Source organism: Anser anser (genome assembly GCF_964211835.1).
Source record: "Anser anser genome assembly, chromosome: 4".
Lineage (NCBI taxonomy): Eukaryota > Metazoa > Chordata > Aves > Anseriformes > Anatidae > Anser > Anser anser.
In genome coordinates this window covers 5,911,954-5,930,256 of record NC_139724.1, presented here as the reverse complement: position 1 = coordinate 5,930,256, position 18,303 = coordinate 5,911,954, and the positions used below count along the sequence as shown (strand labels likewise).

General features: G+C 39.4%; 2 protein-coding genes across 6 annotated transcripts in view; one reads left to right on the top strand and one right to left on the bottom strand.

The window, feature by feature from the left end:
* Positions 1-869: 869 nt before the first annotated feature.
* Positions 870-16,355, bottom strand: INTS12 (integrator complex subunit 12). Of its 2 annotated transcripts, none has more exons than XM_083835556.1 (7): positions 16,227-16,355; positions 9,983-10,146; positions 7,830-7,982; positions 7,163-7,350; positions 3,551-3,710; positions 2,761-2,913; positions 870-1,829 (listed from the first exon to the last, which is right to left on the bottom strand). In XM_083835556.1, exons 2-7 carry the CDS (start codon positions 10,136-10,138, stop codon positions 1,248-1,250), a joined length of 1,392 nt encoding a protein of 463 aa, XP_083691682.1. In that variant the 5' UTR covers positions 10,139-10,146; positions 16,227-16,355; the 3' UTR covers positions 870-1,247. The 2 variants fall into 2 exon arrangements, with proteins under 2 accessions (XP_083691682.1, XP_083691681.1); XM_083835555.1 differs by lacking the exon at positions 16,227-16,355 and adding an exon at positions 11,704-11,835.
* Positions 16,356-16,459: 104 nt separating this feature from the next.
* GSTCD (glutathione S-transferase C-terminal domain containing) overlaps positions 16,460-18,303 on the top strand; it is a 72,571-nt gene continuing 70,727 nt past the window's right edge. For 2 of the 4 annotated variants that reach the window (XM_083835539.1, XM_083835536.1), the window contains exons 1-2: positions 16,669-17,103; positions 17,200-17,334. The gene's annotated coding sequence lies outside the window, so the exon portion shown is untranslated. Of the gene's footprint in view, positions 16,538-16,590; positions 17,104-17,199; positions 17,335-18,303 lie in introns of those variants that run through there. The other 2 variants (XM_083835538.1, XM_083835537.1) reach the window with 2 other exon arrangements.

The window sequence follows — 18,303 nt, the reverse complement described above, 5'->3', positions numbered from 1 at the left end:
GGAAAAGGAACTGAACTTCCATAATGTATGTGATCCATTTGCTACTTTGAGTAGCATGTAAAAAAGACATGCACTTATATGCATCTTCTCCTGTTTCTACCTCCCCCAGAAATTACTAGAAAAGATTTTCCTACTCACGCTATAACTCTGTAACAAACAGAGAGTGATTTTATCCATACGAAGTATTGAACAGTGACCAATGCTGTCATTAACTATTACTTCTGCCTTTGCTCACTCCTTGTATCAAAAGGCAGTGATCTCAAATAGTAATCACACAGGCTATGCTAGAACAGTTGAGAACGTAAACTTCATTTTCCAAAATAGGTTAGCAGGCACTACTACTTTGATACACACAACATGATCAAAGGTGCACCAAAAAGGGAGCTAACACACTGACATACACAGTGATTCCTGTCATGTTTTTCTGTTTTTCCTTCTCTCTCATATCAAAACAATGTGATTCAATGGGATTGGGGATTTAATTATAAGATACACTGCCCAACACATTTTCCATTCACATTATAACAGTACAACCTTAAGGTTTTTTACAGGTTGAAAATACTGTTTTGGCTCTCTTCCACTCTTCTGACAAGTTAGGGACCATTTATCTTCTACCCTTTCCTGTCCTTTTGTTGCTGTTCTCTGAGGGAAGAGATGAAGTTTCTCAGTGCACAAAAGCAAAATACACCACTTAAAATTCTCACAATATAAAATAGAGTTAATTTTTTGAAACCGGTAAAAAGAAAAATCTATTTTTTCCTTAATGAACTGTACAATTTGGGATAAACTTCATTAACTGCACAACACAGAACTCTGAAGAGCTGAAGCATTTTAAATATCAGAAAACAGGGTGAAAGAGAAGTGGTAGTGATTTCCCAGATTAATAATACTTTTATTAATAGTACTGCTTAAGAATGACAGGTTCATTAAATCCAATTTATTAAGTATCCACATAAATCTTTTTTTTAATACTCCAGAAGACCCAATGTTTACAATTTCACATTTCATTGCTTTGAGCTATAAAACAGGAGCATGTAATAGCAAATATCCCTCTAGCATATTCAATTCCTAATTTGTAAAGTCAGAAGGAATACTAGGATTACCTAAGCTTGGCCTCCTGTACATCGGTTTTGGGCTTCCCTGATTTAATTACTGGTTCAGTCCAGTAACTGTGGTATTTTCTTTAAGAGAAACACAAATGCTGCTGCTTCACAGAACACAACCAACAGAATCAGCCAGCAGTGGCACTACTTCTTGAGTTTCTTTTGAGCAGCCTTCTTCTTGACCATCTGTAGCCTCTTCATGGCATTGAGCTGTGATTCCTGAGAAGTCGGGCCTTTCAGGGAGGCTGACTGATTGCCAGTATCTGCTGTGGTTTTGCTTGCACTGCTCCCACTGTTACCCGCAGTCCCGCTGTTGCCATTCCCACCGCTCACCTGGCTGCTGGTGCTCGGCGTGGTACTGCTGGGACTAGGAAGCCCTACTTTGCTGACGTTGTCGCTGCTTACCGAACGGCTAAGAGTGGTTTTCCCTAGCGTCAAAGGTGGAGGAGGTTTCAGCTGTACAGGGCTTGTGCTGTTGTTACCAGAAGCTATTTTTGACCCGAGTCCCGTTTTAGAAGTTGCCAACCCTGACAAACCCACGGGTTTCTGGTTATTTGAAGAAGCTGCAGGTTTCCCGCTGGCACTCTGTGCTGTTGATCCCAGTTTGGTAGTTGATGGATTGGCAGAGGAGGTTTTGGCTGCAAAGGCAGCCCATCCTGTAAGGCCACTGGTTGCTGAAGAGGAAACACTTGTACTGGCTGTGTTCCCCGAAACTGCTGCTGAGGTCTAAAATAAAGAAATCGTTCTTATTATAGTAGCATTTATTTGTATAACACATCACAGCAGGAATAGATTGAACCTGTTTCAGTTCTTTTCCCAGGAACACCCAGTGGACATTATTTTATCACTGGTCACTACAGTTAAAAAGCATTAACAGGAAAAGGAAAGGATACAGATAACTTCAAATTTCCCAGCCAAATAAAACCAGTAATACCTTCCCCCCATCCCCCCCCTTTCTTTTTTTAATAAAGCTAGCAGCTTATCATATGGCATTGGGATCCCCCAACTTTTTTCACAAGTGTTCCCATCCAGGCAGCACAACAGCAAATACAACTTCAAACGCAGAATAATTGCTTTGATTCCGAGTTACAGATGTGTTTTCCTAGGTAAGGGTCATCATTTGTTAGATTTGTTATTTATTATGCTTCTTCTGGTTTACCACCCTTAACCAGCTTGCAACAGCATTTATTAAATAACTTGGGGAATTAGAAACATGGGACAACATGCTTTAGCCTCCTAAATTAGATCTCACAAAACCATCTGGGTTTCCCTGTTACCATAACAAGAAGTCTTCTAACTAACAAAAAATACGAATGTTACTTGACCACAAAGAGCAAATCATCTTTTATAGAATTATGAGGATTCCTACTTGTATAAAATACCATTAAAAAAATCCTGGAATAAATTCTGTTCACTCTCTTTTAACATAAAAGTATAGTCAACAGCTGGATGTTTTAGGGACTTGATTTTTTTTTTTTTTTCAGCTCTTTTAGGGCTAATGCAAAACCACTGTGCTATGGTACCACCTCAGTACATGCAGTATAGCAGACTTTCATTCATGGTTCCTGTGAGAAAAGATGGGTCTAACTTCAAAAAAATACATGTAATTATGCAGTGGAATGCAAATTCTCCCTCTGAAAAATTTAAACTGCATTACCTTGACTTCTGTTCTCTTGAATGCTAGAAAAGTTGATGGGGTCTCAAGTTTCAACTTAATTTCTGGCTTCTTGACCAATGGATCTTTCACAGCTGGTGCAACTGAAACCACTGCTGGAGCGGGTTTTTGAGGTGGTTTTTGTGTCTTCTGAGCCTGTGTAGAAAAAAACAGCAACAAAAGCTAGTTATAGGCTCCACAACATAGACTGTTCTAAGAAAAAACACTAGCATTATCATATTGCAGTCTAGCCTTTACAGTTTCAAGTTGAAAAGTGCCTCAGAAGTAAGGTAACAGATTAGAATTGTGGAGGACATGGTGAATATGGTATTGGGGACAGAGTTCAGTCAAAAAGCCCTACTGAACAGGATTTTCTATTTTACTGCAGGGAGAGAGGCAGTGTTGATGCTTACGGAACAGGAAACCACTGTGCCATCACAGAAAGAAGGCAAAGACAGGGTAAACTTGAGGAAGACATGGACATGATCCAGCAGTATCAGGATGCAGGCTGTAGCAGTCTAAGAATTTGCAAGTAAAATGGTAGAATTTATGCTGAAAAAAAAAAGGAAATGGGCATATCGAATGAAAAGTTTAAGTCACTGCAAAGGCTAGCCTGTGCAATAACTGACCTCAAGCAAATACTCTGCTGAGTTCAGAGCCTGATGATAGTAGAATAGTTTGGGTTCTCCAACATGCTTCCAAAGACATCTGCAGACTATAAGATATCCTCATGTATAAGAAATAACCTGCTCTGTTCAAATAGTGCTCATACTAACAAATAAATGACTCCTACCATTCTCTTCATCTGTCTGGTACAGCGAGCACAGTACCACACAAGTCGAGGATCATTCACTTCCTTGTCCGTCACCTGAGGTTTATGGCAATCCTGGTGGTAGAGATTATGGCACTCCTGACACTCCACTAGCTGATTCCCAGAAATAACTGTCATTTGCCTGCAGAGCAAATAGTTAAGAACAGATTATTGGAGAAAACACTTAAAGGATTATCCAATTGTTGCAAATGTTGCAAGGCTTAAGACGAAAACTAGAAATATTTTTACTTTCACAAATATTTTGTGCCTGTGGCAAGTGAGCTACATCACCTTTTCCCCGTGTATGAGAAATAATATTTTAGAAATTTGGAATTTTTAGATTTTCACACGAGAATTTACATTAAAAAGTCCAATATTATTAAACATGCACACATGACACTTCTTGTTTTCTTTTTTCATTTTTATATTAGAAATTAAAGTCTCATCTGGTTTTCTTCACCTAGGGATTTTAGAGATAACTCAATGTTTACCAATTATGACTTTTTTATTATAGTAGCATCCGAAGGCCTAGCCTACATTTGGATAATTTTGTTGCAAACCGTAGAGCAATACAGATAAAGAACAAATAATTTTGCACTGACAAGCATGTAAGAATGCTTCCTGCTGAAGGATTTTAAAGCATCACCATCCAAAATATACTACTTTGCAGGTGTTTTATTAGCCATCCTTTTGGTCCCTACAGACAGACACTTGGGATTTGAGATAATACCAGAATCATGGAAAGATGGAACAGAGAGGATTAACTGCGCAGCACTGCCTTGGAGCAAACACGTAAGCTGGTGATGAGGACTTAATTTTGCGTGGGTCTCTGGTGAAAGTAATCACGCTATATAAATGACAAATTAGTGATGTACACATGACTAGAAGTATGTCTGTGAGTTAGCCAAATACCAGTTTCCTAATGATTTCTTCTTTCAGATGACAAATCAGGCTATTTAATTGCTAAGCTGCTTTTGCTCATATCCCTGAGGAGCAGGTACCCAGGTAACCATGGAAACTCTATTTGTAGATGGGTACAGAAAGGTAATTCCTTATTTCTTTATATAACAGGAAAATGAAGCCTGAAGGCACTGTCCATATGGACACTAGAATGTTTTCTAAACATTTTTTCTCTTTAAAATGGGCTATTTAAAAAACAAAGAAAGAAACATTTCTGAAATTCCAGGACCTATTATTTTAGATGCAGGATATTTCAAAAGCCATTTTGTTTGTTTATTGTTCCTAAATAAACTGGGTCGGAACAAAGCTGTGATGTTTTAACCCCATGTCTCAAGGGATGAGACTCACCCTATTTAAAACTTACAAAGGTAATCCCAGACTGAATAAAAAAAGCCTGAACTGTTCATTCCCAGAATCAAGTTAAACCAGCCTTGTTTTTAAATGACAGCTGTGAAACAAGCCTATTGATTTTTTACCTTCAGAAAACAAACAAGTATCCGTAAAAATAAGGTTGTTCTTTCAATAACATTTAATTATTTTTTTTTTAAGAAAAAGTTCAGTATTATCTGCAAATTGCTATAATATTACTTCATATAACTGAGGATCCTTGTAACTGTTGAGCCCTGTTTTTCTATGATCTGCAAGCATTGAAGGGTGAAGTTATTTTAATACTCTCCTTCTTTGTGCCTACCTTGGTATAACAGAACAAGAAAAAAAACACCATGGGCGTCAAAGTTCAATACCCCTGATAATTGTGCAAACACATTTTACATTAGCAAATCCCAGAGAAACATTTAATGTCTTTACTTTGGTTTCTACATCTACTAAAAAAAGGAATAGTTAAAATTCAAATGCACTCTTCTGCATTTGTGAACTCACAGCTGGGGTCTTGTTGTCAACTTGTCTTCTTAAGCAATATAAGACATTTGGCTAAGAATAAGAAGAGAACCCCATGTACTCAGCCACTGGACACGGTGTTTTCATTCACAACTATTTGCACACAAATATTAATAGCTGTCAGTTTCCAAATACTATTCATACCAGAGTTATTTTACAGAAGTATCCAGTGCTTTTTATATTTCATATGTACAGGGATGTCAGTATTTCGACTCAAGATGCACAGCCTCAGTAAGGGCCCCCATACTGACAGCTGAGAAGTAAGTAGTGGAATACGGTGTTAACAAATGTTGGATTTAGAAAGTATGAAGTGTGAGTGCTCTGAAAAACATCCTACCCAGCTTGAGCTGGAAATCAAGAACCAGAAGACATCAGTTCCAGTAGGCTTCACATAAAATGAAAACAAATCCCAAGTCTTGGATGACTGCTGCCATCCTCTTTCTATGGGTTGTTTTGTTCCTGCTGTGCTTCTCCCTCCCTCTGGCATCACCTTAATAGGAGCTATTTTATTAGTGCTATTGCAGGAAGGTAAAATTGAAAGATTTATTTCATACTTCATATGTTTGAACTGTTCTTCCTTTTTCAGTGTCTATAATAAAAAGATTAAAAAAATTGAACTAACACATGGGAATAATGTGAAATCTCATCACTGCATAACTGGTTAACAGTATAATTAGCTGTGACAATGGAAATTTATCCTGCATGGACTGGATGCACCTCCTTATCTGCACAACTGGAATGACCACGGAGATGACTGAAGGATAAAGTTAAACAGAACATGGCTTCCCAACTGGCTTAAGCTGAGCTAGAATATAGTAATTAGTAATGCTACCAGAAGTCTGGCCAGTCCCATCTTCCTCCCTGCCCTGGCCCCATGTTTTTGTATCCACGTGTGTCAGCATAAGTATGCTCACTAAGCTGACTGAAATGTAAACCTACCGAAGAACCTGAGTGGAGAGCTGATCCAGAAGCTGATTCAATTTATAACATACCGTGTTGGTGATACACCCCTAACTGGGACAAGGAAGGAGGTACAACTGGAAGAGCCAAATGGTTCCTTTTGGCAGCAGTGGGGACTTACAAGGACATAAATCATCTGTGAAACCAAATCCTGATCCAAGTTATTTGATCCCAGGGTGAATATTTGAAAGTGTATTTTTTAATATTTGTTAACATGAGATGTTGAGATGTCTTGTTAAGAGAATGTTGCTATGATCCATTTTTATAAGCCCTTGCTGAAAAGTGAAAAGAACCCATCTTGATTGCAGGATTGAAGATATATTTACAGGGTTAACTGAAAAACATGGTCATGTGTAAAGTAATGCCAAACGATTATGAAGATGGGAGCAACCCATACAGAACTCATAATAACACCACCAAAAATGCACTCAGAAGAGAACAGATTTTCTAGAATGTTGCTTATTATTAGCTATTAATATTTGAACTTGTTTTCCAATACTTAAAAATCAGTATTTGTTATGCTAGGTTTGGTATCTTGTTTAATTTTGTTATTTCTCATGTCCTGTTTCCCGAAGAAGAAAAGTAGTTTCTCATTAAAGGCTTAATTTTCAAGCAACCATTCTTGTTCATAAAGGATGCTTAAATGTACTAATTTTGCATATGTGCTTAAGCGATTTCCAGAACAAAACCTACAGATAGCATTAACTAAAGAGTACACAGACAAAACCAAACAAACAGAAGCACATGCACAATTGCAATGAAGCAGTGTTGACTTACCTGCAAACAACACAGGCCAAACCCATTTCCATAGCAAAATCATCAGCACTGGTTTCCTCAAAGCTAGATAAGTCAGGCATGGATAAATCTTTACTCGTCTGAACTGTAATAGGAGAGGAACGAGCCTCTTGCTTCTCAAGCCTGGGCTTCTTTGGCATATCAGCTCCTTCCACAGTATCTGCTTTTACCTATCACACACACACAGAAAATGTGAAAATGCAGAAAGCTAATGGATCTTATTAAAATGAGAAAATGATTGGAACAATTAGCTTAGCAGTATAAGATGGGGTACTTTATACAGCACACACACAGAGCATCTTTTCCTTAGATACATTTTCTCCAAAATATTTATGACCTAGGAGCTCAAGCCCACTTTTTGTGCTTCACCTCAAAATCCTCAGAAAATCCTCAGGAAACCTCCATTTCGGGTTGACACATTTTATTAACCTGTTATTATTGCTATATTTAAAACATTCAATTGTCCCAAGACCTAAGCTGAATTGCCTAAGTGACAACATAATTGGATAAGGCAGCTCCTAGGCTCATAGCTATGCACAATTAGTGAGAGCTGAGTTACACAGATTACACAGAAAAAGGGAGTTTACATGTAAAACACTTCAAATTTGTTAGCGGAGTTATGTCAACAGAAAACAAAAATCAGACTCACTTTATCAGAAGATTTCTTTTCTGTTTCTTTCTTCACCTTTTCTGATGCAGTGGGCTTGCCATTGTTGTTGCCAGAAGGCAAACTAGAAGCAGCTTTAGGCTCTTGCTTACTGGAAATAGGTTTGGTAACAGATACTTTTGGTTGTTCTACTTCCTAAACACAGAAACAAAAGTTGAAGGCAAGTTACTTGCAAGTTTGCAGTTAGTTACATCACCGGTTAGGCAAACAAAGTATCACACAATGCTGTTCACCTATACAAAATTTTTTTGGCTATATCTTAAATCTTTTTATATCACAGCCACAAATTAATGTTTAAGCTGCAGTTAGTTACTAAACCACTCACCTTCCAGAGGAAGAAATGCTTCTTATCTAAACACGGATCCTCTTTGGAACATTAATTAAAATTTTTTCTGTTTTTAAAATTCAAAGGGACAACAAACACAAAATTTGAGATAGTTCTGAAGACAAAACTGAATATATGCTGAAAATGTAAGCTGACATCTGATGTCACCGGATATCAATACTTCATTCCCTGATGAAGGAAAATCTTAATCTCAGTTCATATTCACCTAGCACGCTAATAATTTAGATCTCAACAGAAATCAATAGATCTTCTTAGTGATGCCTTAGTGTGAGCAATGGATAATAAGTGAGCCTGTAAATGAGCGATTAATCACAGCAATGTGTATGAGAAAGGTATCCCTCCAGCTTGGAGAGAAGTGAACAATTCTCCGCTGTACGCTGGGATGAGCCCTGAGCCTAAGCCCCACAAAGCATACTGACATTCTGTTGCATGCAGTCAGAAATGGTCTTCCTCTGTCTGTCATAACCCCACGCTCCTGGCTCTGTTCTTGGACACCACTGTCAACCAGAAACTAATCCTACGGCCTGAGAATGCAGAGGAAGGAATTCTTGTACTTTTTTTTTTTTTCTCCATTTCTGAGCTTTGCAGTCCAGCTGACACTGGAGGCACAAGGAAAAGAGGAGAACAAAAGATTTCTTTCTCTGGGCTGAGCCCCAGTCTCACCTGATGTTGGGTGACTACCAGTTGAGCTGTTATTAGAACTGGCTTTCCAACCCCATCTACAGTATTGGAACAGGCTGCCCACGGGAGCAGTGGAGTCCCCATCCCTGGACATATTTAAGAGATGGGTGGATGTGCCATTAACGGGTACGGTTTAGGGATGGTACCCAGTACATCAGGTTGGTGGCTGGACTCCATCTTGAAGGTCTTTTCCAACCCAGGTGATTCTGTGATTATTTGGCTCCCTGCTCCCACTTAAAACTACAAACCAACATATGCTGTAGCAGTAATAGTGCCTTTTAGATGTTTTGGAACCATGTACATGTAGAAACAAAATATTCCTAATGTATCAGCATACGGACCGTCACTAGAACACTCCAGGTTGACTTGTTGGCATCTTAGGGGAGAACATGCCCTCAGTATCCATATGGCAGTACAATGCGACAGTAGGATGCCCCCACTTGATTATTTTCACATGCTAATCTCAGATTCAAATATTCTCTCTAGCAGGTGTTTAGTGATTTTCAGTAGATGAAAAATCAGGCTTTTATATAGGATGGTGATGATTTTGGCCAGCAAATCATTTACACTTCAAACCGTTTGGGATTTTTTTTTTTTCATTCTCATATGACTTCATCAATAATATTGAGAAAAGAGATCCAGTTTTATCAGTACACAGCTTTTTGTTTAATATTTATCTGTTTGCAAAAATGTCTGCATTTTAAAGAGCTTTTAACTTTGATCATAACTGTAAAAATATACTTTTGATTCACCTTAGATAGCTTGTGCAATAGCTTATCATGAAAAATGGCAAAGCCAACATAGAAGTAAATACAAGAAATACCATTACAAAGTCATGACACTTGCACTGTAGTATGGAATAGCCCTTCTACAAATCTGGATACACCAACAAGGTAAAGAGATCTTTTTTCATTAACTGCAATTAATTAAATGAATTATGTTGTGTAAAAAGGGAACAATGAATTTGAACATATAATTATATAATTACTCTTAATTTCTCCTTAGTTGCTGATTCTCTTTTTACTCTTCAGCAATAAAAGGTGAACTAGGAATAGCTGCAGCTTTTACAAGGCATATAAAAACGACGCATGCTGTCTAATATTAATACCTTCTGAGATGGACGATAGCTTGAGTCAGTTCCTCTGGCCAAAGACTCATCAAGAAGCGCTTTCAGCTTTTCAGCAGAATCCTTACTCTTTGAATGCAAGAAGCCCAGGGCTTTCAGAAAAATAGGATCAAGCTCCAGGTTCACTGTAGCAGCCATAGCGTTGCCTTTGTAGGAAGGAAAAATAAATAAAAAAAAGAACTTTATTCATACAGAGTATAAGTCAAACAGCATGTGGCTAACTATGTTGCATAAGACTTTTTCAAAATAAAATTATATTAAAACACAGCAAGGGGAATATGTGAATTAATTATCATTAGAAGATGACTGATTGTGAACTTAAGAGTTGTAGAACTTGACTTTGGATTTACATCTGAAGTGATGTTAGATTTTGTTCTTTGCCATATCTGTTACAAAACCTAAACTCATCATCCTTACACAAATAGAGCAAGTATTCCTTATTCTTCATATTCCATACATGCAGAATATTGAAATGAATGCAAAATAAGTGCAAATTTCAAGAAAAGCAATTACTACACTTCTTATTTGAAGATGCATATACAGGGATTTTTATCTAATTGCTCATTTAAGAGCAAAGTAAAATCTTACAGAATAATTCACTTCTGAAACTTCCGAGAATAGCTCACTGTAACATACAACATAGAAATATAAAATAGCTAGTATGCAATTTTATGTATTTACTAAAGTCTGAAAAATATATTGTTGATTTTTAAATTTAGTTGAAACAGATAGAAAATATAAACTCAAATTGTGACTTATCCAAGTTCCCTTGTGACAGCCTAGGTTTTCATATCAAGAAACTATCCAGAGCTCTAAGATACCACAGTACCTATGTAAATGGAATAAAGTGAAGAAAAGGGTAGAATGAATTAAAAAACCATTTGCTTCATAGCAATAGTATCTTGCACTCTGGAGCTTTCTCTGTCAAATTCTCTAACAAAAGGTCTAAGGGGACTGCATTTGCATCAGAAATTCTCCCTACAAAGAAAGATGCTCACTAACTTAATTGGTAATTAACAATCATAGATTTGAGGAGAAAAACACGGGAAGAGAAGTTTCCTGCTGTTTTGCAAAACAGATAAGCGGAATTCTTAATAATCCCTTCAAATCTCACTTTAAAACTTGTCAGGGTATTTTATTTCTTATACAGTAATCTAGAAGACGTTCTTGAAAGAACTTTCACCAGTTCTGCTCAAAAGCAGTGCCTGGACATTTTTTTCAGCTGAAGCCTCCAAGGTTTTGAGTGAAGAATTCCTTTTGATATTCAAGGCAGCGAACTTTTACCTCTCTGGCCAATGCACCAGCAGCGGCAGTCTGCTTCCTCAGCACTTGCCTAGAAGTCTCCAGGAACCTTTATCTCATGCTGGGCTTTCACGAGACACCAGAGAATCACTCTACTGAGATCATCAAGGAGTCTACATACAGTAGACTTCATAGGGATTTTATCAATGGACCCAGCAGAGAGTTAAGAATCCTCTTCAAGAACCTGTTCTCTATTCCTTAATCTACTTATCAAATCATTTTCCGGTGGCCGCAGAACTTCTACTAGAAAGTACTATACACCAGTAACTGTTTTTCCACTGATCTAGCAAAGACTACAGTACATGTCCCATCGATACAATTCAGTCTCTCTCTGATGCTTACAAAAAGCAAAATCAGTGTGTGGAAAGCATGTATCTTTTTTTTTTTTTTTATGCATATACCTCTATTAAAATTTCTGGCTGTTCCTGAGCTCTGCGGATAAGTTATCTGTTCCATTTCTTTGCTCTGTGAATATGGCTTCCAAGTTTCAGTACCACAGTCTTAAATTAGGACTGCTACACCCTCTATTGTACAAAAACTGTAGAATTAAGAGACCAATTACAGAAAATTAGAATGATTCCCCGATTAAAAACAAAAAAACCCCACACAACCTTCAGCTACTTTTCTGAGGCTTCTTCTGGGAATATATACATGTACATAAGGAAGATGTAGCCTCAAGAGTCATTAGCAGCCAATTCAGTAAGCTTGTAGAATTTAGAGAACAAGCGTAAGCAAGACAATTCCATTATTATCTTTTGGAAGGTAATGCTTCCCAAATTTATTTTGAGCACTAGCTTTTTAAAGACATCTATTGTTAAGAAATGGTTGAAAACCAGATTTGTTTAAGAGTGTTCCTTGTACTTATTCTTTTATCTGTGCATGAAATTGCAGCAATTCTTTCTCTGTTCTCAAAGGTAAATTATAATAACATCACAGGCCACTGCAATTATAACCAAAACATCAATAGAAATTTCTCTTAAGGAGGAGGGAGGGAACTGGGCTTATTAAACAGTTCAAATATGCCGTAATTTGAAATTTGGTATTCAGTTTAGGCAGATTTTTGAATTTGAAAATGTATATTTATAAATTACAGATGGTAAGTGTATCTAATGGAAAGACGAACACATCAATAGCTGTCTTTAAAAAGGCATAATTTGAAAAAAACGAATGGATAACAACTATCAAGGGCTAATACTAGTGATTTCAAAAAATCTGCTTTGAAAGCAGCCTTTTCCAGTTATTTACAGACAAGATCAGTAGTTTGATATTTATAAAGCTCAGATCCAATTACACTCATTCATTCTTTCGTGAACTGTTGGTGAAGTCAGTATATAGCAATGCAATAGTTTTGGAGCAAGTAAAATGGAGTGTTTTATTAATGATGCCATAGGTGATTCTGCGCAAGAGCGCTCTGACTTTCTTGCTGAAGTGGAATCTTTGTACAGAAAATAATTAAAATGCTGTTTAGGAGAAAGCAATAGGAAAGAAGTAAATATGACACTGCATAGCAGTTTGATTATGCAGCTGCAACATCAGAGGGCTACGTTAAAATCCTTGGACCCAGGGCAGACTTGGTTTTGCACATGCAGCAGTAACTGAACAGAACACGTAGACAACTTGTGGAGCAGGGTCAAGAGCTTGAGTGCACCCTCTAGCAAGCAAGCATTACACCATTAGTCTAGCCCTAAAACCACCCGTCTCAACTTAGGTCTCATTATCTGGTAAGAGTTGTTTGATGACAGATGGGAGAAGACCAAATGTACAGTAAAAACATACTCCTAAGTTCCTGAGATACAAGAAACACTTCTAAGAAGGATAATCAATGAAAATGTCCCAGTGTGGACTACAATAAGTAGTTCTATGGGAAAAATGTTAATTGAGTAGGTTGTTATTCTCAGTGTCTAGGAATATTTTAATCTCTCATTTCTTGACTGAATTATTGTCTTATGCCAAAAATCACACAAAATTAATTGAGCACTGTACAGAATATTTGGTCTTTCAACTTAACAGCCAACCTTTCCAGGGTATTACAGCCCTTCTCTGGCCATTAATTTGCCACCTATTATTTTGCGTGCCTACACAAGTATTATCTTATTCATCGTCACTTTCAGTTAAATGGATCTGACTACATGACATTTTGAGCTATGGTCATATTGCCTTATTTTCAGTCTGTTCTGAACTCCTATTTCTATTATTTTCTAAGACAATTGAGCACACTTTTCCAAAAAAGTACACACCTTCAATTCATTTTGCAACGGTATTTTCATTCCATTCTTTGTAAACTCAGCTATACTTACGTTTTCCACTGACACTGATTACTAAAAGGAGGACTTTCACTCACATCCTTTTCAGCTACCTTCAACACCTGCAGTAGTTAACTTAAAATCCAATAATATGGAACAGCAGCACAAAATCCCTTTCACTGTGCTACTCTGTGTTTATCAATAATTAATTTCACTCGCCACCAAAACATCAATGCATCCTTCCTTCCCCCCCTTGGATTTTTCTGTTCCTCAGGAATTTCTTTCTTCCTGGAGAAATCTAACAACTGTGACAGCGGCAGGTTTTGCATATTCACCAACAATGCTTTTTTCAGATCTCTCTCAGATTTAATGCAGCTCTTGATGAAGTAGATCAAGGAAAGCAGGAAAAACTGAACTTCTATCTTCGGTTTTTGTTTTAGTATCTTAATCAGGATTTGATTCATGACAACATAATTTCACAGTCATCTCCCACGAGGGGTATTTCAAAACTCACACACTTTAGCAGTTCAGACAACTGTATTAATCAGAACACTTGGATTAATCAGTTCTTATTTGTGTGACATCCAAAGAATTTTAGAAGGCTGGAATAAAATCTTCCATTATGGAGTTACTAGTACTGTGATCTTTCACTTTATATTATATTCTACAGTGTGTTTTATATTGTACTTCTAAATTAATATTTCGATCTATCACAGTAACCTGCTTATCTGACATTTCTATGATTACCCTATTGCCTTATATTTGCTGCTTCCTACTTCTCATAAATGATACATCACTTAAGAAACAGAGAATGTCATGGGTTTGGCTGGGATAGAGTTAATTTTTTTTGTAGAGGCTCTTATGATGCTTTGTTTTGGATTTTTGTTTAAAATAGCGGCGATAACACACCGATGTTTTTAGTTGTTGCAGAGCAGTGCTCACCCAGAGCCAAGAGCTGTTCAGCTCCTTGCGCTGCCCTGCCAGCGAGCGGCTGGGGTGCACCAAGAGCAGCTGGCCCAGGCTGATCAAAGGGATGTCCCTTGCCACATGGTGCCACGCTCAGCAGTAACAGTTGGGATAAAGAAGCAAGAAGGAGGGGATGTTCAGAGTGACGGTGTTTGTCTTCCCAAGAAGCCGTTTCCCTTGATGAGCTCTGCTTTCCTGGAAGTGGCTGAACACCTGCCAGCCGATGGGGAGTAGCGAATGAGTTCCTTGTTTTGCTTTGCTTGCGTGCACGGCTTTTGCTTTACCTAGTGAACTATCCTTAACTCAACCTGTGACTTCTTGCACTCTTACCTCTTTGATTCTCTCCCTGATCCCACCTGGGGAGAGCAAGCAAGCAGCAGGGTGGTGCTCAGCTGCCTGCTGGGCTCAAGCACAAAATGGAATCAATCATTCTGTTTGGAAGGGGCCCAATGGGGCCACCCTGTGCAGCCTCCTGCTCTAAGCAATTCCAACAATGAATTCAGAGCAGCTCATCCAAGACATTGGCTTCCTCCATGGTCCTTCCATGGATGGAAGGAGTGAGGCTGGCCAGCCTGCAGCCCTCTGAATTGTCCTTCTTGCCCTTTTTGCTAATGAATATAAGACTTGCCTTGCTCCAGTCTTTGGGAATCTTCCCCAGTCTCACGACCTTTCCAAGACAACAGTGAGTGGCTTCATTATGATACCACCAGCTCTCAGCACCCCTGACTGCAGTCCATCCAGGTGCATGGACTTGTCAGGCAATCAGCCCACACTTCAATCTTCTTGTAGTTCCTCTTCTCCTTGAACCCTGCCTTATCACAGAAAGGCCTGGGAGGCCTCGCTGTAGTCTGGGGCACAGATGACATTGATGCCTCTGCCTCGTCTATGTCTGCTGTCAGTAAGTCACCTGCCCCGTTCAGCAACTGCACTATATTTAACTTGTGCATTCTTTTCCTGATAATCCAGCAAAAGCATCTCATTGCCATTAATATCTTTTCCTAGTTTTGAATCTAGTTGATGCTAGGAAGGCCAAAGCTAATTCTCACACACCTCGGCAATATTTCTATATTTCTCCTTTGTAGCTTGTCTCCACATTTACCTCCTGTAATTTCCCTTTTGCAGTTGAGCTATTGACATGACAGAGTTCCCTGTTTAAAGTTCTTCTCCTGTTGTATCTTACCTTTCTACAGCATGCTTTTGTTCTTCAGGGTAGTTCTGTTGCCACAAGAATCAATTTTATCAGAACATTTATTCAAGTAAATGAGATACCCATACCTATGCAACTGAAATATGTTCATCCCTGCTACCACTAGGCTTCAATGCTCTGCAGAAACAGCCCTGAAGAGGCTGCTTAAACAGATGCCACTGCTCATTGATTTAAGTTGCTGACATACTGGTTATAACTCTATTATTGCCTTTGCCTTTTCCTGTATCACTCACTGCTCACCGAGATTCAGCAGGTTTACAGATACCCATCCTCCCGGTGACCTCTGAGTGGAAGAGCCAAACTTTGGCTAAAACCCAACCTCCGCACCGCTTCCACTGAAGCTGCAGCCCCATCCTCCGCACCGTAAACTTCTCCCTCACCTTCCCTTAAGGAAAGAAGGGGATCTCAGCGATCCTTAGCGTCTAAAACCGAAGCGTTTAAGAGAATAAACCCTCCCCCCCGCCACGGCTGAAGCGCCTACCCCACAGCGCCCGCACCCCAGTCCTACCTGCCGGGGACCGGGGCCGGTCCAGCAGCACCTAGAGACACCCCCCTTCTTCTCCTCCTTCTCCGGGGTCCCTGCGACACCCCAAAAAACGGGAGGGCCCCAAAAAAAGGGAAGGAGGCCGGAGCGGGGTACGCGTGCTGACGCCCCCCCGCAGCGCCTCCCCTCCCCCCGGCCCTCCCGTCAGAGCGCAGGGCCCGGCCGTTGTGCCGCCGCGCGCCGGGGGCGGGAAGGCGAGGCCGCGCGCCGCGGCCGCTGCGCGCGCAGCGCGGGGAGGCGGGAGGGGGGCGGGAACGCGGCGGGCGCGAGGCCGGGTGAGCGGCGGTCGGGAGGGGGGAGGGAGGGGGCGGGCGCTTAATGGCGGCCGCCTGAGGGGGGCCGGGGGGCTGGTGTATGGAGGCTCTGCGGGCTCACCTGGGGATGGAATGGTGGCCTTAAATACACAGCAAACCCGTACGACTGAGCTGTAAATCTAGCTCTGCTTTCCTAACCCTCTCCCTGAAGGCACCGGTGCTTTGTGCCAAGCTAAACGCTTGCTGGAGAAAAGCGTGGTTTTAAGTCCCTCGCGGTGCTGAACGTTTCTCAGATCTTGACATAGTTATTAAAAGTGTTTTACCATGTGATAGTAATCAAATAAACGAGATCTTGTTCAGCAACGAAATGTTTATGGGTTTATTTACTTTTCGTTTTCCTGGGAAATGTCATTTGAAGCCAGCACTTTATTGTATTGCTAATGTGGAGGCTAAGTGAAACTGATTTAACTGTTATTTAGCGCATGTTGAAAGGGTAGAGAAAATAGTAACAGACAGTATAATTAGTGACAGGTATGCTTGATTAATATTTATTATTTTTAAACGCTAAAAGTGATTCTTATGCAAAGGTAGACTATTATTTCTCTTATCTATAAGTGACATTACAAAACTCATGATATTCATTATTTAATTCAGCTGATTTCTCCCTTCTCCTCTTTTAACAGTGGCTGCTGTATATAAGGCCTGTATAGAATAAAAATCCATCTTTTCTCACAAAATTTACAGTCTAATCAGAGAAGGAAAAGTGGCAGGAGAAACTATTTTCCAGTCAGCGACCAGCGTGATGTCTTGTAGGTTTTGTAAGTACAACATTTTATTTTATTGCGTGTGTCTGGATGCTTCTGTCTTAGTAAGCTGCTAGTGGATTCATAAATTAAATGTAATGTACCGGTGGTCAGCGTGTGAAAATGAGCGGGAATAGGCAGCCAGGTGGGTTAGCGAGTCCTTCAAAGGTAAGGTTGTACCTAAACTGACAAGGAAGATACACTCTACAGAGCTAAAATAGTGCAGATAAACATCTCGGAAACAAAATAACGTAGGAAACAAGGCTTTTATAAATGTCTGTGCTTAGAGACAAGATGTTAGGAGGAATTCTCTAAAATAAACGATGTGAGGGGGTGGGATATGGCAGTGCAGGAGTCTGCAGTTCTCTGAAGTGACTGTGCAGAAGGCCTTGAGTATATTCTCACAAGAAACAATTTAAGGAAACACAGGTAAAGTCACAGGAGTCCAGACAGATTTATTTGGGTTTACGTCTTGTGAGAGGCTCATCTGGAATAAAATTTCGCCTGATTTTATTCATATGACTGGACTGCAAAACAAAACAAAAATCTTTTAAGAAAAACGTCTGTTTTCTTAGGGTTGCTCTAGTACAGATTTCCTATGTGACGTTGAGCTACAAGCTGGTTATCCTCCAGGTTTTTTGCTTGTATAATGGGAATACGTGAAAATTCCACCTTACAAGGCTATTGGGAGGAAAGTCTGAGACATTCAGTAACTGTTGGGATGATGGGACGTAGAAGTTTTTACAGTAACTATCTATATAAATAAATTGGAATTTATAGGTGTTTATGGTAGGCATCTGCAGCATCATATAGAACTGAATGTGAGAATGGACTAGGGCAGGCTTTGACGGTTAGATTTTCAGTAGTGGTAGTGAATGCTTCCTGCAGTTCAGCTGCCTGTGTGGCAAAGCTTGTTTCCAGAACAGGATTGTGGTTCCTGGTATTGGCTAATGGGAATGCTGACAGTCTTGATGATTGCTTAAG